The sequence below is a fragment of the Anastrepha ludens genome, chromosome 6 (assembly GCF_028408465.1).
Source record: "Anastrepha ludens isolate Willacy chromosome 6, idAnaLude1.1, whole genome shotgun sequence".
Taxonomy (NCBI): domain Eukaryota; kingdom Metazoa; phylum Arthropoda; class Insecta; order Diptera; family Tephritidae; genus Anastrepha; species Anastrepha ludens.
In genome coordinates this window covers 43,716,984-43,741,380 of record NC_071502.1, presented here as the reverse complement: position 1 = coordinate 43,741,380, position 24,397 = coordinate 43,716,984, and the positions used below count along the sequence as shown (strand labels likewise).

Genomic DNA, 24,397 nt, shown 5'->3' with positions numbered 1-24,397 from the left:
AATCAGCCTTCCATTCGATTAGATGGCAGCGGCAAGTTAATTTAATCCGATAGGAGTGAAAAGGAATACAATTCCCAAATATATAAGAGCTAACCATAATCAAAGTAGTATTTTTTATACATTTTAAATAATAAAAAGAACCGTAATTTGTTTTCTAAACACAGGCGCAGTTGTGGCAAAAGTAAGGTAAGAAAAGTGTGTAGTGGCAACGGGTGAAAGTTTTTTTTTATTATTTTCTCTTTAATTCCGCCACAGGAAAGAAAAGCGTAGAATGTATTCATATGGAAGTAAAAAATACAATAGTGTGATCGCTGATGTAATACTAAATTAGTGACGATTTATTTATTTATGCGTTACATATCTATATAAGCAAGTTGAATATCCTTCATCTATGTACTTCTACACAATAGTGCTCCTAGACGTCTACACAAATCCTTGGAAGCATTCACATGTGACTGCGAAAATTTAATATTATCTGTGAGAAAGCAACGTGTACTTTCAAAACAACCACAATTGCAATTTTCATTGATGATTTAAGTTTTTCAATTAGCTTTTGAGCATGAAATGCATAGTAATAGTTACGAAATTTCAAATAGCGCCAAAGCTATGGCCAACCTCCCTCTCCACACTCTCCTGTGCTGAGAAACGTATGAATAAGCAGAAAACGCTTAGACCAATTCGATTTCGTGGTATTCACCTAAAGATTTGCCTCTGCACACGTGTACATACATATATAGATACATATGTATGCGTGTTTGCACATGCCGGCATATGTGTTATTAAATATTTGTGTGTTTATAGAGGGGATTTCTGAAATTTTGACTGACAAGTTATTTGTAGCTATCAGAAGCTCAGAATTTTGCATATGTATGTGAAATCGTTAATTTACATGAAATTGCAAAATCTCCAAAATATGAATTGTTTCTAATTTTTAATATTCATGAATGTTAATGTCCCGGTCTAAATGATTTTTTATTTTTATTAAATTGTGTTGATATTATTAATTGTTTATCAACATCTGTTAAAATGGACACTGGCTATATGTTGCACTAGAATGGTTAACAAAAAACTTGGTTTATCGTTGATCTCCAGAAAATATTATATATCATATATTGATCGACACTGCATTTTATTATTTCTGACAGGCCCTATTGAAATAGGAATACACTCAAATAAACTTAAATTATGATTTTTTATATGTACGTTAAGGATATTTATTAGAAAAAGTTCCACATTTCCATGATCAAGGACTGTTGTTTCACTGATCTTCTCTTCTTAAGTGGTGTCATAACCACTTACGTGATTTTGGCCGAGTTTAACAAAGCGCATCAGTCGGTTCTTTCTCGTGCTAACCGGCGCCGGTTGGACACACCGAGTGAAACCAAGTCCTTCCCCAACGCATAGAAGGCCTTCCTCTACCTCTGCTACCACCAGCTAGTATCGCATCGAATACTTTTTTTCCACTGATCTAAAGCTGTTTAATTCGAGTAATTACCAGTTATGTAGAAAAAAAAATTTGTATGAAAACACTTGGCTATTTGTAAAATATTTACAAGTACATACTTCTGCTCATGTATCATCTAATAATAGTGGTTTCATCGTTTCGCTTGCACATTTAGTTTCAAACTATGCTTTATAGAATATTCATATTAAATTTACTATAGAACTAAAAAATGTGTTGTTGTTGTTGTAACAGCATAAACATTTCCCATACATGTACGAGGAATGCTGCTGAAATGACAGTCATTGACCGGATATAAATCCGGCTCGTTCCGGTAACGTAGAACAGACTATCGTGGGAACGAACTATAAATATACAAAAAGGTAAATAATTTAACTAGGAAAGTTTTAGTCCCTTGCAGTACAATATAAAACAATTGTGAATGAGTTTGTACATTTACTTTAAGATGTTGTACTTAAAATTTTAATTAAATTCGTATGAATCATAAATTAGCTAAATTATCCCATTCCTTTAACCGAAACTTTCAGTACATTTTCGCGAGTTTCGGTATTTATTTCACCAATAGCAGCTTCGATTTCAACTTCGGTTTCAACTCTCAAATGCTCATCCTCCATTCTGGAAACACTGAGGAGGAGTAGATGAAGGTTTTCACTCCTTAATAGACACAAAGCAATCGACCACAAAATAGGGATGTTTCATCAATGTGACCTAGTGGCACGCGTTTGTGGCCGTTGCAAAGTCGTGCTCGGGCACTTAACTTAATTCAACCTATGTTTGAGTAGATGCATTACGGACCAACTCTTTTAATACGATTCGGTTTCTGAATATATAGACTGGAAGGGCATATGACGTGTAGGAAGTTTAACTAGACAGTATGGGGCGACTTGCTATTAGAACAACAACAATTTATAGTTTTTATGTTGTCATATTTCTTTTTTTAAGGATTAAAAGCCATCAGATCAAAGATTCAGGTCATCTAGTTTCTTAACAGTTCCAATTGTAACCGCTGCTTCCTCGCGCAATCCCAGCGCCCCTTGGACGAAACAAACCATTTTTTTTTTTTTTTTTTTATGCATACATGGATTTCTTCTTGATTGGCGCGATAACCGCTTAAGCGATTTTGGCTGAATTTGATAAAACGCGCCACCTGATACTTTATCGTACTAACCAGCGCCGGTTGGAAACACCAAGTGAAGCCAAGTTCTTCTCCGCCTGAAGAGGTCTTCCTCACCCTCTGTTACCACCAGATAGTACCGCATCGAACACTTTCAGAGCTGGTGCGTTTGTATTATACATTGATTTAGGATATGGCTATTTTTGTATTCTATAAATATGTATAAACGCACGTCTTTCACACAGGAAGGTAAATTATAAACAAATGTATTAAATGCAAAATAATCGCGAGCAAAGCAAATGGTTTTGCTATTTTCTTTCACGAGTAAAATTCGCTAAAGCGACTACTCATTAAAAAAGCTTACAGTTACACGACGAAAGTGATAAATAACATACAAAACAATTAAACTTTGAACCCGTTCAGGCAAAAGTTGTTTCATTAAATGGATCAAGTAAATGTAAATTAATGTTGACCAAGTAGCTGCTACATATTTCAGTTTCTAAGTTGCAAATATTTCCTTGGGCAAGCTTATCAAAAATCAGTAGTCCAGACATCTAATCTTTTCTTTTCAAACTAATTGATGAATAGCAGTATTTATAAATGCTCGTACATACCATACGTTCATATACATCATTTAGACTGGTGTTCTTATTATGTCTACTACAATAACAATATGCAAAGCATTATAGGTATAGTTTTGCGACATAAAACGCATACAAATCACTATGCCGTGGATCGTTCACGATAAGCAAGCGCAGGGTCAGTGAGTGTTCAGTGACGACAGTAGTGCATTTGAAATCCTCACGTATGTACATACATACTTGCGATCGATATCATGATTGGGTTATTGTATACAACCCAATTGGGCAAAAGGTGCTTAGCAATCACAGTGGCACAATAAACATTAACACAACAGCAACAAAAATAACAACATTAACTCTGAAAAAGCATTCATCGCGATCGCCGCCAAAAGCATATGTTTGCAGTTCGTAAACATTTTGAAGTCAGTCTTCTTAACGATTGCTGCGAGTGTGGTTCAAATTTCTCAACAGCCTGTTGTTGTTTGTAAACGTTTGGTCGATCGAAAAATCAGTCGATCACTAATTCTAAGTAAGTTCTCGCTTAATCATCGCGCCTCCACTGAGTCTCTGTTGCTCTATAATTGCATATAGCAAAATAAATAAACGCCGATTCATCACTCGGCGAGAAGTGAAAACAAATTTTGGAATTAAAATGGTAAACAATGAAATTCCAAAAAGTGATTTTTTTTTTTCAAATAATATTAAAGAATATGTATGCATGCATTGATATATATGTACATAGAAGTACATTTGTGTCTTTGAGATACTTTTAAGCTTGTGCAACAAATTAGGGGTTTTTTATTTTGTAAATTTAACAAATTAGACAATTTAGATGGTTAAAAAGAAATTCAACTTGACTATGCCTAAAATCGACAGCTGTCTACATACGCATTGCTGGCTCGCTGAAAGAATGTTATAACCCAAAAACAGTTTTTTTAGATAAATATGTAGAAATGACTGTCAGGTATTTTATGCTGTGTAAAAAATGTATTTTGATTTCTATTTTTAGTATATTATGAGCTGAAAATGTGTATTTTACTTGTTTTTACCTTGGAAGTCATAGTAAATTGTGGACTCTTTGATACTTTCCCGAATCTTTGATATTTTAAGTTATAATGTTCTTGCAGTAAACGGCGATATGTGTGTACATATGTTTTCTTATACGTATACATGAATGCCCATACTTATATACATACATATGTAAGATTTATGCAATTGAGATTACATGTTGAAAAGCGTTTATACCAATTAAAGCGTGCACTACTTAGAATAAAAAGTAAAAGCAAAAACAAAACGATTATCAGAGCTCCCCTGCCTCATTTTATAAATGATTTTGTAGTTCTGAATGGCAAAATAGTAAATAGCGTGTCATACTTGTCAAAATGAAGTCAAATATTACAAATTATTATTTTATTTTTAATACGTGTGAGGTATTCAAAAATTCAAAATACTGAGTTGGGTCAGTTTTCAAAACGACACTAACGCCATCTCTCAGAATTGCTTCAAGATTCGCTTATGACGCTTTTCCAGATAAAAATATATAAACTCTGTAGTTGATTTTTGCTTTTAACGGCAAAACTCCGCATTTGAGTTAATTTTGAGTTGTGTCGCTTTTCTCGAAAACCATCGATATATAGTTTAATGATTTAAATTGCTTTTTTTATATTTTTTGCTTTAAAATTGAAGTTTTAAAACTGTCTCGTAAATGTTGGAAACTTCTTAATTGAAAAATTCGAAAGGCGTTTATCGTGTTCTCAAAAAACTTTGTTTACTTTTTTGTGGTTACTTTATTGTAAAAACTTATTACATATTACTTTGTATTTTTTATTGAAAACTAAAAATATACGTATGCATATTTGTACACTTGCGCAAGAGTATTTAAGTCGCTTTATCTTTTTACAATATTCGTAATATTTTTCAAGCTACATTTTTTCGATTGCTGCTCAAAGTGCAATCAGGTTAAAGGAGGTTGACCTCCGGAGGCAATCTCTCTATGATAGCATTTTTAGGCCGTTTTCTCCGAACTGTATTTCTCCGAACTACGTACAGATCTCTCTATCCGCCAACCGGAGTTTGAGGGTCGTGCCAGGGTAATCTTTCCAAGTAAGCCGAATTGGAACGAGGGGAAAATCTGCACCTAGTGCCCTTGTTGTTGTTGTAGCAGTATACGTATTCCTGTCAGTGTTATGTAGATCACCGGTCATCTTCGTCTAGCTCATCTAACGGTAGGCCTTGCTTGCTGTTTCCACAGGTTAGGTTCAGAGGAAAAGGGATGTTAGATGAGTGGGTTTGATAGGCATGTGAAAAGGTAGTTAGTGTCGTGCGGGATGCCTTCACATACTGGACATGTGTTTAGTATATCGAGGGTAATTCTGCATAAGTAGGAATTTAACCGGCTACGGTATCCAGAACGTAATTGTGCCAAGGTTACGCGGGTCTCTCAGGATGGCTGGAGGCTCTTCATCTGCTATGGGTGCTGGTTGGACTCCGATAACGGCATCCGGGGGTCGGGAGCTTAAAAAGATGGTAAGTCTCTCCCCATGAATGTCGTTTATAGTCCAGTAGTTGTCGATTTGTTTTGTCCTGGATATCGTCGGCGTAATTGAAGAGGTGTCTCCTGACGTGCTTAGGTTCAAGCAGGTGTCTGTATGCGTGGGACCTCCGGTAGCACCCTATCAGAAATTGCTTGCTGAGCAGTTCGTTGTGCTCCTTCACATAGAGCATCTGTGCCTCATTGTGTAGGTGTTGTAGTGGGGGCATCAGGAGGCATCAGGAGGCATCCCGTCGCTGTCCGAATGGCATGTCTGAAGCTTCGTCCACTGCGTATCACAAGTCCCAGGCGGCCAGACACGATCACAGCGGAATTTAGAACTGGCCGGTCAATTGCTTTAAATGTCGCCAGTAACATTTCTTTGTCTTTGCCCAAAGTTCTGCCTGTAAGCGATTTGAGGACCTTGTTGTGTTTTTGGACTTTAGTAGCAAATGCGGTTGTAAGCGCGGAGAAAGAGAGAAATTTGTCGAAGGTAGCTCCCAAAACTTTAGGATTAATAACAGTCGGTATTGGTCTGTCGTCGACTTTGACCTTAAGTTGCAGTTTGACCTCCTTTGTCCAGGGAAAGTTGTAGATTCCTCGTAGCGAAGAAGCGAGAAAGGTAGGTGAGGTAGTCGTTTACTATGGCACACATGCCATCACTGGCAGTCGGTTCTACGTTACCGGAATGAATCAGGTTTTTCCCGACCAAGGACTGCCGCCCGAGTAAACTAGCCCTGTCGAGTGTACCGTTCCGGAATAAAGAGTTTCTATAATTCAGCCGATTTATCTATTTCCTTAAAATTGCCGAATACTTTGTGATCCTGCAGACATGCAAAATGCTTATGGAACACGGGAGCGGAGGAGATATTAACATTTTTTCCGATAGTCAAGCTGTGATCCAGGCACTGATGACTCTATGATGCAGATTTAAACTGTTCAACTCCGGTAAGGAGGAGATCAAATATCTTTAGCGTGCAGGTAAAATTTCTCTTATTTTGGTTCAAGGACATAAGAACATAGAGGGAAATGAAATTGTAGATGAGCATGCCAGAGGTCGACTCAATTGGTCTCATTTGTCATCGGCAACATGGAACTCGATTTCTTCGTGTGTTATTTCGAAAACCTTTCGGCCCCAGTACAATAGACGCAAGACGCAGAAACTTCTGGGGACACCTTGCCATTCAATCTGCAATTTCGTGGAGTGCCAGGTTGGTGCTTCAACCATTTCACCTACCGGCCTATAGTTCATTGTATAACAAAAACCTTATAAATCCAAGTTCCGAACTTTTTACGAAACTCTCAAAAATTTAACAAATTTTAAAAAATTTTCATAAAAATGTTCATAAAAATTTTTAACTTTTCTTAAAATGTTTTAACTTTTCAAAACTTATGTGTATGTAGTTTTATAGCCACTTCAATTTTAGTATAACGAAATGTTGGTTTGATTGATTTTTTTTTTTTGCATACGATATTTGTAATTTTCTTCCCAAATAAAGCACTTTTTTGAATTTTCGCATTTCAGCAAGATTTGGTTCTTTGGTTAAAAAAAAAATCATATCATCATTGTAAACCAGTGTTATTATTGGCGTCTTAGGCTTAAACCACGACACTTGGTTGTTCGTTAGCAGAAGACAATAACAGGGGGAAACGTTAATTCATGGAAAAAAGGCACATTTTTATGATTTTTTCAAATTGAAATTTTCATCCAAAAATGTTTAAAAATACGGCAATGGCAGAAATTATTCGGCCGCATCTCAAAAAAAGTAGTTTTGCGGTGCCCCTCATAACTCGGTGTTAAATCATCTAAAATCAAAAAACCAAAGTTATTTCGTTAGATAATCGTTTGAAATTAAAAATTTTTCGATTTTTGGGAACGTTAAGGTCAAAAACACGATTTTCGCGTAAAAAATCGGTGAATTAGTTACCGTAAAAACAAAAGTATCAACAAATTCGAAAAAAACTCTTCGGCGTTACCTTGTAAAATATCTACAGAAAAAGTGTTCGAAATTTCAAAAAGATAGGTTCAGTAGTTTCAAAGTTATGAGGGGCACCGACTTTGAAAACGTAAGTTGTGGGAAAAACGCTTTAAAGTACAAATGGCGCGCGGTTGAGCCAGGTAGGTAGCAACACTTACATGGCTGTATCTTTGTAAGTTTTGCTCCGATTCATCTAAAATTTTCACAGAATATTCTTGAAAGGTTCTTCATTTAAAAAATCAAATAAAAAAAAATGCAAAAAAAAAAATTTAAAAACGTTAAAAATTGTAGAATTGAAATATTCAAAATTTGTTAAACGGAGCTCTGTATTATAAAATTTATAACCCAGATTTTGTAACAGACTTATAGATTAAGCAAAATGTTTGATGCTAATTTCAATATGCACAATTAATAATTACATATGTATGTATGTAAATCTATATCAGCACATATTGAAAGATTTTAATTCATTCAAACTTGTTTACATCCATTTAAACGCATCTGGAATGCATAAAAGTTATATTAAAAAAAAATAATAATGCATAAAGCGCATTGTTTTTATATTTCCCTTTCCACTTAAAATTTAGCTGAGAACAAGTTTGTGAGCAGCCATAAATATGCCGCAAAAATATGCCCATATGTATGTAGATACATATGTACTTTCATACAAAGACGTGCGAGATAAAAGTGATCCTGATCTTTACTTGCCCAAATTACGCAAGATCCACTTGCCAAGCAACCTCTACGCTTAGCTGCCTGCTTGCGCTCATGCACAATTACATACATATGTATTTGCTCATCTGTAGGCTGCTCAAGGCGATCGTTCGGCCAACACAACCGCGCAGTCACTCTGTGCAATACGTCGGAGAAAGTTTTACACTTGATTTCATTTCGCTTACATGCTTACAAATCATCTTACATACATACTATATGTATATGCGTGAATACGGTATACTAAGCAGTAAATCCAACTGGATCCAAACTGGTACACAAGAGGACCATTTGGGCATGGTATTAGGCCACCTTAACTCTGCGGCGAATGATGCGGTGATATCATTCACTAGAACCTGCAAATATTTTTCTTTAGTTTCGAAGCAGCATAGATATATAAAAATTAAACTATCATTATAAAAACTTCTTCGGATTTCGTTATGTCGAGGTTTCACTGTATTGCACTATATCCTTTTTGCACCGCTTGAAGTAGGTCAATACTTACCTATATGGTACAAGAAACACTATCCTCATACTACTGTGGCAGTTTTTAGTGTGAAAATATACAAAAATTATTTAGTTCTACACTAAGTACTCACTTCATGACTGTCTACAGACTAGTGCCAAATGGGTATATACTGGTAGTTAAGCGGCTCCCAAAGAAAATTGGGATATAAACTTAATAAAGGTAATGCATGAGTTGATAATGACAAACATCCGAGTGTATTTATGCCATAAAAAGGCGTTTCATTAAAAACCAGCTACCGTCCGGAGGCGGCATATAACTCTAGGACCTTTCATTTGTGGGACAGCATCAAGATGCACACTAACACAGGGCAAATGGTTTTAAGTGTTAATTATATTCATATACCATACGAAGGTTGCTATTTATGTTTCTGGCCTCGAAAGCTTCTAAGATTGTCTGATGCCATCTGACGCTAGCAAATCACCTGATTCCTTAAATTCGCTGGGAGTCGTTTGATGGTCTGATGTTGGGCACACCTCTGGATTCCATTGGAAAGTTTGATGTATTCAGCTATAAACGTTCTAAATTTAGATGCGTGAGCCATGTTAGTGGTTTTAAAAATTCATCGCGGCAATGAAATGGAATTAAACCGAGATCATTTTCGTGCGATAATTTTTCACAAATTTCGATGTTGATTATTACGACAAGAATGCATCGATGAACTAAAATCATAATACGGCGAATTAGCGCCCTACTTTGGCACCGTAAAAAACTGGTAAAATGAATTTTCTCGTGGCCGTTGTTCACTCGCCAACGAATTGCGTTTAGGTTATTCAAAATCAGTTGTTGTGCCTGAAATGCTGTGCGCGAAATGATTGAGCAAGATTGTCATGTCACATGCCGTTAGATTGAGGGCATTTGCATGACGAGCAGCGATAATATTTTGCATGAAAACACTGTTTTAAAAAAGTGTATTCGCATTGGATCCCAAACGATGTAAAAAACGCCATGAAAACACGACTGGGCGTGGTGCTTCGAAAATTGGTTCGAGCAAATGCAAAAGTGTATTGATAATCATGGGAAATATTTTGAAAAACAGTGAAACCGTTTTCGACTTTAAATGTTCATTTTTCTATGATATTTTTTGACCAGAAATATAAAATTAAAAGTAAAAAAAAAATGCTTGCCTTTTCGAAGATCTACTCTTAAATTTTACATCATTACTGGAACCTCGAAGGTTTTTTGTTTTGCTCTTCTCTAGATATTTTCATGAATACGGTGGATCGAAATATTTGAAAATGTATACAGGCATTTAAGGGGTGAAACTCAAACTACGTAGGGTAATCGCCGAATGGGTTGCTTTCGCGTTAAACTATCTGAAGACAGCACTATCTTCGGTTGGGTATAGAAGAATTGACAACACTCTGTGTGTGCAGATGTATTGGTACGTTTTTATATTGTATCTTTACAGTTGCGTGCAAATTTGTAGGAACTTTTTTTTTAATTTTTCATATTTTCATTATATTTTTTAACTCTGAGCAAAATTTCACAGTCGATATGATAGCTCAGAGGTTAAATTCATCGCATGGAACAGTTCACAGGCACCTGGTTGAGTTGGGAAAGGTTTCAAAGCTGGGGAAAATGGGTTCCGCATAGACTTTCCGTCGCCAACCTTCAGCAGAGAGTGAATGTGTGTTCTCAGTTGCTGCAACGGTTTGAAAATGAAAGTTTTTTGAACCGTATCGTTACTGGTGATGAAAAATGGGAACTTTACAATAATCCTGTTCGCAAACGCCAATGGCTAGATAAAGATGAAACACCAGAACCGAGGCCTAGAGATGGCCTTCACCCCAAGAAGATTCTGCTGTCTATTTGGTGGGATATGGCCGGTATTGTTTATTATGAACTTCTGGAACCAAACCAGACGATAACTGCTGATTATTATTCCCATCAGCTATCAAACCTGAATGAGGCACTTAACAAAAATCGACCGTCTTTAGTGAATAGACGCAAAGTTTTGTTTCACCACGACAACGCAAAACCTCATACCGCAAGGCAAAAATTAGGCAAGCTGAGCGAGCTCGGATGTGAGCTAATGCCGCATCCACCATACTCTCCGGATATTGCACCTTGTGATTATCACCTTTTCCGTGGACCTCAATCCCATATGAGTAACAAGAACTACTACTCAAAATAAGCTATAAAAAGGGATATCGAAGCGTATTTTGGCTCCAAGGACAAACAATTTTTTGAGCAGGGAATTAAAAATTTGCATAAACGTTGGGAAGACATTGTAAATAATGAAGGAAAATATATTGTTGATTAATAAATACTTTAAACATCTTTTTTATTATTGTAATTTAAAACCACCTTTAAAAAACGCACGAACTTATGGACTGACCTGATACCATATTTGCTTCGAACTCTAGTAGATAAGCAGAGATTAACGCTGCCAAAACAGTGGCATGCTTGGGCTGAAAAAGAGGCTTTAGAGGTTCCAATAAGCCTGCATTGAAAATGAATGAGAAAACCCAACCCAGTTTTCACATAACGGCCAATTTAATAACCAAGCGAATTACGAATAAATCACTATATTCCCAAATTTTTATCGGAACTTTTTAACTTTTGTTTTAGACTAAAACAAAAAGGAGTATACTTAAACCAGGAACAGAAACTGAATCAATAGGAAATTATGAAAAAGGAACAATAAGCAAATAAATAAATATTTTTGCAAAATGCAAATATAAACGAAATCGTAAAAAATGTTATAGCAAGGAAGTTATTGAGCACTTCCAAACCGATGGAAAATATGTGCAGGGGAACTGTTCCCTCTCCATTGTGATTGTACAATGCTCTTAAAGCAACTGCCCTTCGGAAAGATTAGGAAATCTAGAAATGCAAAGAACTGTCATAATATCGAATTACGAACTTACAATATTAATTTTGAAAGCAAATAACGTAATTGGCTGTGCCCGCGGTAATGTATTCTTAGAGGTCTTAAACTATCGATGGCACAGTTGTGCCCTTTTGAAAAACATGGCCAGTTTTCAATACTACCGATAGTTTCGATATTTTTTTTGAACTATCATACATATTTCCTCCGGCTGCTTGCGTGAATTTTATTGCTCCGTTAATTATTTCTTCCTTTTGCCCGAAACTGTCGGCCACCATCTAAAGCTTGAGTTCTCTTTCTACCATGTGTTGTATCTTTAGATATTCTGAGGGATTCATTTCGATGAAACCTTTACACGGTTTAAATTCCTGATCAACGAACTTTGCCGAAATCCAACATTTACATGAATTTGAAGAGCAACTCTGAAGAAAATGTCAGTCGTATAAATGTATAAGAGGATACCGAATGCTCTTCGCATATCATAGTTTCCAGGCTCAAAACTCAAACTAATTAGTGCAGGGGTAAAATTCGTGGCTAACAAAGATAAAAAAAGGTGAAAACACAAGTTTGCTGCAGCTGCGCTGTCGAGGCATTTTTGTAACTAGCGCTATTCCGGTTTCATGAGTATACATCTGGATTATCATGCGAGTATAATACGATTTTCGTGGAAACAATGGATATAATGAAATTATTGTATTGTGTGTTATTTCGCTGACAACCTTCACGGATTTTAGCTCAATTTATCCTCAACCACGGCAAATTCATGTAAATTGGCGTTACTAGAACAGCTGATTTGCTTTCGTTTTGATGGTAGTTGAATGTTACACTAATCTCTGTCTATCTTGAAATTCGTGGAAAGTGATCAGCTGAGTTTGACATTGAAGCCACCAATTTGCAAAAACAAAATAAGTGCATGTAAAATTGTGTTGCACTACTGTTACCATCTTGTATGAATTCGCCTTGTTCTCAACTACTATGTGGTGTCTTCGTTATTTTTTTCCAACACATACATACATATGTTCATAACCGGGCCATAACCCCGTTGTGTCAGGAAATCAGCTGATTCCTTTAAAACCGCTGAGAGCTGTTTGCTGCTCTGATATTGGTCACACCTCTGCATTTTGTACATCGTGGGTTCACCTACAGTTATACTGCCTACGAACGGCATACATTTCTTCGTGGAAGAATTTACGACTGTTTATGACCTTTGTACTCGTATCAAACGCAAATACAATCCACAATAGCTGCTTGTAACTATCTCAGTATTAGTTTTAGTATTTTGTCCACAGCTTTATAAATATACGTATGTATGTATAGGCTACTTTAAACATGTGTAAAGGGTGATTTTTTAAGAGCTATAGGAAAGTTTTTCAAAAAAACACACGTAAAATTCATGAAATTTTTATTTAAATCGATAGTACAGTCCATATAATTTAATGGTTGAAGATTATTTCATGCAAATGTTGACCGCGACTGCGCTTTAAATGGTCCATTCGCTTAGTCCAACTTTGGCATACTCTTTCCCATGTTTCGGCCGGTATCTCACATATAAATGCTTTAATGTAGTCTTCCAATACGTCAATTGAAGCAGGCTTGTCTGAATAGACATGAGCTTTAACATAGCCCCACAAAAAATAATCTAAAGGCGTTACATCGCACGATCTGGGTGGCCAATTGACAGGCCCCGAACGTGAAATAAAATGTTTACCGAACTCGCCTCTCAACAAGTCCATTGTTTCGCGTGCTGTGTGGCATGTGGCACCGTCTTGCTGAAACCACATGTCATGCAAGTCAAGCTCTTGCATTTTGGGCAAAAAATGTTGGATATCATTTCACGGTAGCGCAGCATCTTTGAAGAAGTACGGTCCAATGATACCTCCAGCCCATAAACCGCACCAAACTGTGACCTTTTCTGGATACATTAGTAGCTCTTGCAATTCTTCTGGCCGATCTTCACTCCAAAATCGACAATTCTGCTTATTTACGTACCCATTGATCCAAAAATGAGCTTCGTCGCTGAACACAATTTTTCGACTTTAACTTTCTTAACAGAACACGCATTTTCATAATAAAATTCAATGATTTGCAAGCGTTGTTCGTTTGTAAGACGATTCATGGTTAAATTATAGACCAAACTGAGGATGTTTGACAGTGAAACAAAACACGAAACGTGCGTCAGCTGTTTAAACCAACTGTTTAAAAAGATAATAGCTGAAAAATTCCCTTTATATAAAGGGTTTTTCAATTGGCGCGGGTCGATTTTGGCGCCCTGTGGCAGCCATTTTGTTTTGGTGACATCTGTCAAATCTTTTGTTTATTATTCAGTTGCTTACACCAAATCATCATGGCAAGTTACACGATTGCACAGCACGTTCAAATGATAAAACTTTATTATCAAAATGAGTGTTCATTAACGACATGTGGTTCCAGCAGGGCGGCGCTCAATGCCACACAGCAAACGCCACGATTGACATTTTCAACATCTACCCGCCCTTAATGAAAAACCCTTTACATACAGACATACGTATTACATGTCTATTTAGCGGCTCGATCGAATTTATTAGTGGATATCTTCTTTTGTTTGATTTCGATTTCGATTTTCATTTTCACTTTCATTATTGTTTTTGTACTCCGCTTTTTTTCTATTTAATATTCATTCATTCATTCATTCATGCTTTAGTGTGTTAACGGGTCGCCTCCCTGCACCAGCACATTTCAATTAACCTCTCCTCATAGTTGTTGCCTCTTAGCATGCCGCTCTGTTGACGCACTCTATTTTGTTTGATCGACTGCTGCTAGAGGCTCTTCAGTTCTTCGAGCTGCTTCTTGTGCGCATTAAACATTTGACTCTTGTGTCTTCAAGTTGTATTTCTTCAGTCTCTGGATTTTACTTGTAGTCTTTCACTCCACGCTAAGCTGTACACTCCGTCTCGTTGCTCATTATTTTGGCACTTTTTGTAAAACAACAAAGTTAACATATATTCAGCGCTGGCAGATAGACTATTCAGTTATACAGATTGTGTGTTAAATTGTTAAAGAATTCGTCGTGCAAACAGGTGAAAGTTGTGCGTGTGTCAAATATTTGTAAATAAGTTGCTACATTTGTACAAATGCATGCATGTATGTATGTATGTATGCGTGTTACTAGGGGCATTGCAAGTTATAAAAAATTTAAAGTGCGTATTATTTGTGATTTTAATTTGGTGTCTAAGTTGTTGAACACGACTTAAGTTGTCGTTTCCTAACTCGCAATAAAAAAAAAACAAAATTTAAGGTTGTTCTTTTATTTAATTACTAAATTCGATTTGACCGGAGAAACAAGACTGACCTAAAACTATTTACATTTTGTGCTTTTATAGATTCAACATTGCATTTTCGTAATGGGGACGGAAATGCAATAAATGCGAATTTTACAATTTCTTATTTTCTTCTTTTCTTTTAAAGTTAATTTTTTAAACAGTTGCAATTCTTGGTATCGCGACCGATAAATAGTAAATGCGAATTTGACAATTTTCTTTTTTTCTTCTCAAAGTTAATTTTTGAAACTTAAACTTAAATACAGGGTGGGCCAAATAAGACCTACTAATATTAAACACAAATAACTTTTGCAATAATCATTTATTTTGGTTAATTGTTTTTATACATTGAATATATTTTATGGAAATTATGTAGTGGCATTCAAAATATTATCTTTTCTCTATTTTTGCTATAATCTCGTCAAGCAATTTAAAATTTGAAATAGTGCAATAACAGCAAATAAAATTACTCAGATAGATTTGTTTTGGGGCAAGACGGCTTATTATTCACATACATTATTTTATTCTATAGACCGAAAGTGTTGTAGCAGCATAAACATTCCCCATACATATGTATACAAGAAATCGTCCCCTTTCTGTGTTAACCTAGTATCTACAAAATCGTAATTTTCAGTAAATCGATAAAAATGTTTAGAGTTACTTAACTTCTATGAAAAGTTATAACTTATTTGACATTCATAATCTTTATTCATTACTTTCAAACAATTAAACATAATTTTTGCTATATGCATAAATACCTTCTTGCTATAATAGCAATAATTGTAATTTTTATGCAGATACGAGTTTTTCCGTCAAATACCCCGATAACTTTCTTGTAGTTAGGAGGTTTTGTTACATGTTACAAAACATATGATTAATATTTATAAAAAACGATTTAATTATTTCAAAATATGTTTACAATTTATAAAATAATGTACGAGTCAACAGCAGAGTAATTTGAAAAATAAGTAATAAGTAGCAATTAACTAAGGAATAATTAGAACAAAGAGTACAACTAAGAAATACGGAACAATCTCACAATTTTTCTAACTTATGCTTCTAGATTAGATTCAACTTTTAATTGATCATAAAAATGATGATAATCTTGGGGTAGTAAACTCTTCAAACTTTGTAAATCTTTGAATTTTCTTGACGTAATAGAAATCGGTCGTTTGTATAACGGAGTGATAATATTTTTACGATTAATATTTACTTTTGCTTTTTTTTTTTTTGAGGTAATACGGTCCAATCGTGTCGGTAATCCAATTTGTAATACACCCCAGTCGAATCATATTTGAGGCATTTTAAATCGGTAACTTGTGAATCTCCTGTTTTTGGACCAGGTCTTATAGATTTACAGAAATTTATTTTAGAAAAATCCTTAAAAAATGTGTGATCGACATAAATAACTTTATATGGCGATACTTATAGTAGATACGAAGTTTTTGAATTCGAACATGTAGATACGAGAAAAATCGAAACGCTCTGAAAAAAAAATTCTATAACCATTATGAACATTGTGTGTTTTGTTTTACGTAACAGGAGTGCTAAGGAGTGTTTTTCACTAAAAATCTCAATTTCGAAAAAAATGAAGTTACGAGGTTAACACAGAAAGGGGACGAAATGCTGTTGAAGTGACAGTCCTTGGCCGGATATAAATCCGGGTCGTTTCGGTTACGAAGAACCGACTGTCGTGGGAACGATAGACCGTTAGTCTTAGTTGCTAGTGCCTTTCGTAATATTATACAATTATTCATAACTACATTTCTAATAAATAAATAAATATTTTATCCTTATGATCCGATTTAAATAATCTTTTTTTTTTATTAATTTTTCCTACCTTTTTGCTAATTTTTTTATTTTTAATATAGTTTACTTTATTTTGTTTATGTAATATTTTTCATTTAATTCTGCTCAATTTATGAAATTTTTATATTAATGTATTTATTATATTTATTCCGTTCTTACTAATGGAGTTTAAAGCGTAACCAAATATTATTTTACTACTTTTCGGTTTAATTATAAATAGCTTATTTTCCTTCTCTATTTTTATAATTATTTCAATTTATTCGCATTTCATTTATTTAATTCTCGTTTGTGTTTTGTTTTATTCGATTTATGTTAATTTATTTTATTTTTTATATTATTTTATTTGCATTTTATTATAATCAATTTAAATTTAGTTTTACTTATTGTTATAATTACTTTTTATTTACTGTAAGCTAAATTTACTAAAATCTATTTTTATTTAATTTTATTATATCTATGTATTTTTATGCATATTTTAATTTTGCTTACAGCAAGTTCTAGTCAAATTTTCTTCTTTCCCCATATTTATTTATTTTCTCATAAAAAAAATGTCACCTCATTATGTGTTTTCATGACGAAATTATTGCCATACGCCCAGTGAAAATGTTGCATATTTCAAATGCGAATAGAACAAAAAAAAAATCAACACTTCCACAAAATATACAAAATATTGCATATAATGAAGTCATAAAATCAGATTTAATTTTTTATTGGCTCCATTGAAATTTTAAGAAATTTTGTGTGCAGTAAAAAGATTGATTGCGTTCGAGTTACGCAATGATTACCGCAATGTTGCATTCCTATTACTTGTTTAAGATTTGATAGCTAGCTGATCACTGTTGAAATATTGCTGACGATATTTTGCATAGAACGTGAAAGAGTTATAGAAACCTAGAGCTATTTGAAAACTGATTAGATAATAGAGAAATTCAGTGGCAATACTTTGCCGCAAAAACCAGCTTTCCTTTGCGAAATAACCTCATCTTTAAAGTCCAATCGAAAAACATAGCAGCAATTTTTCTTTTCAGTCGAGCTTAATTTTTTCCTAAAAACAATAAATATAATATCGGTTATTTTTTTAAGAGCTTGAGAACTTAAAATGATAGCACAAAACAGAACTATTGTTTGAATGATTTTTTTGATTATCATAATCTGATAATTTCTGGTACTTATTTTTTGAATATGAATATGATGATATACATATATGTACATATGCCGGATATGTCCGCCACGGCTACGAGTTACGTGATCCATTTTTGGATAAATAAGCACCGATGATGCCGCCAGCATGTAAACCGTACCAAACAGTAAATTTTAATGGGCGTAATAGTGGCTCGTTAACGGCTTGAGGACTGTTAGATTGGTTAACGCAGTCATTTAACCACAAATGATCTTCATCACTACTATGTTGCATGGGCTTTTGAGCCTGAGTGTTTTAGGAGCCACCAAATCGCCTGGTGCTCCTTGGCTCGACCTTTTCAACTTTCAGCTATGTTGACCGCAAAATAGGTAAATGAGGAAATGTAGGAATTTCGCGAACAGATTTTTTTATATTTATTTTTATTTTGTTCAAAGTAAATTTCCACAACTTGATTCATGATGATTTGCCAAACCTTACTGAGCAGAAATGTCAACACAGTTTGCCATTCTTAGCTGTCAAACCATAGTTATCGATTTCGGTAGTTCGCATGCAGCTAAAAAACATCCGATAGAATCGTGACCGCCATAACTTAGAAACTATTTGACCAATTTGATTTTAACAAACTTATAAGATGTATTATGCGCAATATATCCAATAAAATGCCGCCGTAGCTGAATGGTTGGTGCGTGACTACCATTCGGAATTTTCAGAGAGAACGTAGGTTCAAATCTCGGTGAAACACCAAAATTAAGAAAAACATTTTTCTAATAGCGGTCACCCCTCGGCAGGCAATGGCAAACCTCTCAGTGTATTTCTGCCATGCAAAAGCTCCTCTAAAAAATATCTGCCGTTCGGAGTCGGCTTGAAACTGTAGGTGCCACCATTTGTGAAGCAACATGAAGACGCACACCACAAATAGGAGGAGGAGCTCGGCCAAACACCCCAAAAGGGTGTACGCGCCAATTATCTATATATATATCCAATAAAATGTATACTTCTTTTTAACCTCTTCGCAACAGACGATAATAATGTTTTTTTTTTTGTAAATTTGGTTCATCAAAACTGCATTTAAATTGTCAATTCTTCTTTCGGAGAAGCAGGTCCAAACATGAGCCTGAACTGGGTGTTAAACAGTTAGTTGAAGTTGTCGATTATCTGCTGGACACCAGCATCGACGTATGCAAGTATTCGCCCAAAAAGATACTGCATCCGGGAATATTCCGTTTGCTCAATTCCTTTCTGAATTTTCCTTAGCCCTTGCAAGTTTTTTTCTCTTCTCTGTGCGAGCAGCGGTATTTTCAATGTGCTCCGCAATTTGAGGTTTTCTGCACATAAACGTCCTCGAATCTTGTCTTTGCGCCACTTTCCCTTATAACGTATAATTATAACTTATAACTTTTCCCTTATAACCACTTTCCCTTAAAACTGCTTCAGCTTCACGCAACGTTAAGTTCGGCTTTATCACAAACAAATCAATGATCTTCTGCTACTTTGGGGAGGTACTTTTTGTGGGTCTCGTCCGAAGAAATTGTCAACGTTTTTAACTTCGGTATACCATTACAGTCATTTATTTATGAACGTCTTCGACTTCTTCAAATATTTTACGGCAGACGAACGTGATATTTTTAGAACTTTAGGGTACGTACATAAGAATGCTGCTTGCAATCGTTTTTCATATCCGAAACTCATTTTGTAAAAGCAGCGTACGCCTTCTAAATTTCTCACATAACTTACAAATTTCAAACAACGTATTTACCAGCATTCCAATCTTTTTATAACAGAACTCTTGTATATTAAAATATATCAGCATTTATTACAAACTTTACTTGCTTCCCATCCTGCATCTCAGCTGTGCAATAGAATTCTTTGTTTATGTTGCTAGTGATGAGCGGCGTTTTTCAGTTTTGTTAGCATTTTTGTTTTTTTTTTTATCGACCGCGTGATGTTACCAATGTTGCCGAAAATTTGTTGAAACTCAAAGTCAACCTAACTTAAGCTCACTTTTTTGGCAGTTTTATTCCAGTCTTGAATTCAAGGGTATAGAATAAGGGATTAATTTAAAGTCATTCCGTACAACTTTTTTAGCACTATTTTTAATTTTCAAAAACATTTTCGAAAAACAATGTTTCATAATGAATCACCCGTAATTTGAGCTCAAACACTATTTTATTGTTGTCGCGCATTTCACTACACTGCTAAGTAGTAACTTATTTACACCAATTACATACCGATGTATATTAATATTTAACTTTTCTGTCCTTTCAGCCCAACTTTGATCGAATCGCATTACTTACCAGTCATTAATCACTAGTCAAGAGTAGACGCTCCTACCACTGCACACTACTCCAATTTTCTCATTTTGCAATCAGCTACAACTCCATTTCAGAAATGTGGCCCGAAAATGTTGGTATACGCGCCATCGAGGTGCTCTTTCCCTCCCAGTATGTGGACCAAACAGAGTTGGAACAATTTGATGGCGCTTCAGCTGGTAAATATACCATCGGTTTGGGTCAGACCAAAATGGGCTTTTGCTCGGATCGCGAAGATGTCAACTCACTGTGTCTCACTGTTGTCACGCGCCTGCTAGAGCGACATCAAATCAAGCCGCAAGAAATTGGACGTCTTGAAGTTGGCACAGAAACCATAGTCGATAAATCGAAATCCGTGAAATCAGTGCTGATGCAGCTATTTGCCGACTCGGGCAACACAGATATCGAGGGCATCGACACAACGAACGCTTGCTACGGCGGCACCGCTGCGCTCTTCAACTCAATCAACTGGATAGAATCTTCCAGTTGGGATGGTCGTTATGCTCTAGCCGTTTGTGCAGATATCGCTGTGTATGCAAAGGGTGCTGCACGTCCTACTGGTGGCGCCGGCGCCATTGCCATGTTGGTGGGAACCAATGCGCCGCTCGTTTTCGAACGTGGTTTGCGTGCCACACATATGGAGCACGCCTACGACTTTTACAAACCTGATTTAAGTTCCGAGTATCCCGTAGTAGACGGTAAATTGTCGATACAATGCTATCTCTCCGCGCTGGACACGTGCTATCAGTTGTATCGTAAGAAGTTCGCAAAGAAGTATCCAAATGCGACGGAAGTTGGTTTGGACAACTTCGATGCGCTACTCTTCCACACGCCCTTCTGCAAATTGGTACAAAAATCAGTAGCACGTGCAGTCTTCAATGACTTCTTACTATGCAGCGCCGATAAGCGCGCACTGAAATATCCCGGTTTGGAGCGTTTCAACGAAGCCACGCTGGCTAGTACCTACTTCGATCGTGACGTCGAAAAGACATTTATGACACAATTCGCCCATGTTTTCGAAGCAAAAACGCGCAAATCACTGCTGCTCGCCACTGAGGTGGGCAATATGTACACACCATCGGTTTACTCTGGTCTCGTTTCGTTGCTGGTCAACAACGCGCCTGAGCAACTGGTGGGCAAACGTATTGGCGTCTTTTCCTATGGCTCCGGCTTAGCCGCCTCAATGTACTCAATTTTGGTGACAAAAGATGACAAAGTCTTCCAGCAATTCGTAGCCAAATTGGATTACGTTTTGCCGCTGTTAAATGCGCGCGAGAAAGTGGCACCTGAACTGTTCTCACAGCTAATGGAAGTGCGTGAGAAAAACAATCATGCGGCGCCATACACGCCGAGTGGTAGTGTGAGCGCGCTATTTCCCGGCACCTATTACCTCAAGGAAGTGGATGACAAGCACCGACGCACTTACGAACGCACGCTTACCATTGCGAATGGAGTGCATTAATAGCAGGTTTATATGGAGGTGGAGGGTGAGTTGTAGGGATTCCAAGCATGGTCGTGGGTATGGGTGCAATGGCGCATCCAAGCAGCAGGTGTGAGAAATGGTGCTACAATGTGTATGTGGGAAACATGCGCGCCAAAGGCAGTGCTTTAACTTAGCATTAATTAAGGTAAGGGTGAATGTAGAATTAAATTTAATTTAAAAACTCACAACTATTTTCTTTCTTCTAGCGATTTACACATACACACATACATATATTTCATTTAAGAAATTCGATGTGCAATTGCAATTAAGGTCATGCATACATATGTACGTTATTTTATATTGATATTTACAAAAATTTGACAATAATAATTTATTTACTATAATATTGCATACATATGCAGCGAAATGCGTATGAAGATATACATGAATGCGATAAGCAATTGCGCCAACTAAACGTTGCTAACTGAAATGGCTTAACTAAAAACAAAAAAAAACAAAAGAAAAGAAATAAAAGAAAACAAAAACAATAGGGGCCGCGTGCCGGCGCACTCACAAAGACTTCAGCTAATTTAAGTGAGTGCGGCAAGGAAGAAATAATCTATGCAAACGATTGAATCAGCTTTTCCTTTGTACAGGCCTTATTATTTGACTGCAATAGGAATTGGTTTTGTTCTTAGCGTTCATGTAAACATACTAAGCACATTTGTTTAAAATTAAATATTCAAGCTTTTCACTGTTAAGTAGTTTAACCTTCCTTCGGCGCCCGCTTCAACCTGATAATAAATCGAATGTAAATTTTATAAAAATGGAAAACAAGCAGAGATAAAAACCCAGCAGTTGTGCTTACGCTTAACAGCGGATAAATGTCTTATGTCAAGAACCATTTAGCTTTACATGTATGTGAAAATGTCAACGTATTAAATATATTTAAAAAAATGTGTGGAGAATCTATAGAAATAGGTTAAAGTGAAACCCTTAAACCAAGAGCAGGCATATTTAACTGGTCATTTGTGAATATGTAACTTATTACTAAAATGCACAGAGGCTCTTACAGTATTTTGTGCGAAAAAACTTTATTTACAACGTCTGATAGTCTGTAATAAGAAAATGCCAAAAATAAAGGCTTTACAGCTAATATAAAATTGCTCTTGTTAACATTTTTTCTTTTTTCGTTTTTGCTACTCCCGTAAAATATCAGAAGTCGTAGGGCCTTTGTGCATTTTGGCTACCATATATAATATATCTAAAAACAAACGATTGTTTGAAACCTGTAAATGACTAATTTATGAGACACTCGAACAAGCGAAACAGGTGAATGCCTAATCAAACGAACTTTGGAAATTTTATACCAATTTTTTATAAATGCATATAAAGAAATTGTATGATAAGATTAAGAAAAATCGTTTACGTACGGTTAGGCTGCTGATCTATGGCACTTTAATAAAATTAGTGCAACCCGCTCTAATCTAATGAATGATTTACTGTATCTACCAATTAACTGCTGACAAATATCAATCATTAAGGAATCCATTTAGTATCAAATTATTATATGTAGCTAAAAAACCGAAAATAAATAAATTTTGTAACTAAATAACTAGGAATATGTAATAATTTTTATTATCACTATCTATGCAGCACATATAATGAAAAAAATATTGCATGCACCTATAAGAGGCATATGGTTTTTAACGCTCATTGTTCGTAAATATAGTGTGGGAAACTTGATGGAATTTTTAGTATAAGTTGAAGAAAAAAAATAAATCAAACAAACAAAAGCAAAGGAATTGTACTAAGAAATAAATGTTACAACAGTAAAATCAAAAGTTATAACTGAGTTTGTTTAATTCATGGATGATGGATAGTCATTTTTAAAATTGTCGTTTAATAATTTCGAAAATATGTATGTATATGTATTTAAACCCAACTCTTTTTTAACACGGTAGATGCGTGCCTTAGAAAAGCGTACCAAAACAAAATTGTGTAAACAAATACATGCGGCATAGAGTAAATTTGGATTTGGAAAATGATGTAAGATAAAAAAAATATAAATACTTTCCCAAAAAATGAATCCTCTTAAGACGGAGCTCGTCCTTATCACAAGGAAATATAAAATACCCAGAGCTCAACTCCCCTCGATGGGGGGGGCGCTCCGTTGGTGCTTTCTGACAAGGTGAAGTACCTGGTCTAATCCTCTAATCTTGTTATATGGAGTCGTTGTCTGGTGGAACTCACTGGAGAAGACGCCATCAGTTAAAAAGCTAGAGAGAGTTTAAAGGTTTGCACTCATTGGAATCAGTGGGGCGCTTCGAACTACTCCTACTCTAGCGCTTAATGTAATGTTAAATGTGGTACCTATAGACATCGCAGGGAGAATTGCCGCTGCACGTACCGTAATTAGACTGAGGGGCTTGGGTTATAAGCTCAATCTCACATATGGGCCCTCAAACATCCTCAGAAACTTTGAGTTCATCCCCTCGTCGCCGGATCAGTGCGTGCCTTCGCTTAGTCCAAGCGGAACTTTCTCCACCCATATTTCATCAAGGGAGGAGTGGACCGGGGGCAGGACCTGGTTAACCTGTTCACGGATGGCTCGAAGTTGGACGGTAGGGTTGGAGGAGGAGTATTCTGCAAGAGCTCCCCATCAAACTCAAATTCAGGTTAC

General features: G+C 35.9%; 1 protein-coding gene across 5 annotated transcripts; it reads left to right on the top strand.

Moving 5' to 3' along the window:
- On the top strand, positions 1–23,565 carry LOC128868739 (hydroxymethylglutaryl-CoA synthase 1). 5 transcript variants are annotated; one of them, XM_054111179.1, is made up of 3 exons: positions 1–186; positions 20,248–21,919; positions 21,981–23,565. In XM_054111179.1, the coding sequence occupies exon 2, from the start codon at positions 20,371–20,373 to the stop codon at positions 21,751–21,753; it is 1,383 nt and encodes a 460-aa protein (XP_053967154.1). In that variant the 5' UTR covers positions 1–186; positions 20,248–20,370; the 3' UTR covers positions 21,754–21,919; positions 21,981–23,565. The 5 variants fall into 5 exon arrangements, with proteins under 5 accessions (XP_053967154.1, XP_053967156.1, XP_053967157.1 ...); XM_054111181.1 differs by lacking the exon at positions 1–186 and adding an exon at positions 3,577–3,686; XM_054111182.1 differs by lacking the exon at positions 1–186 and adding an exon at positions 3,711–3,812.
- The last annotated feature ends 832 nt before the right edge of the window (positions 23,566–24,397 follow it).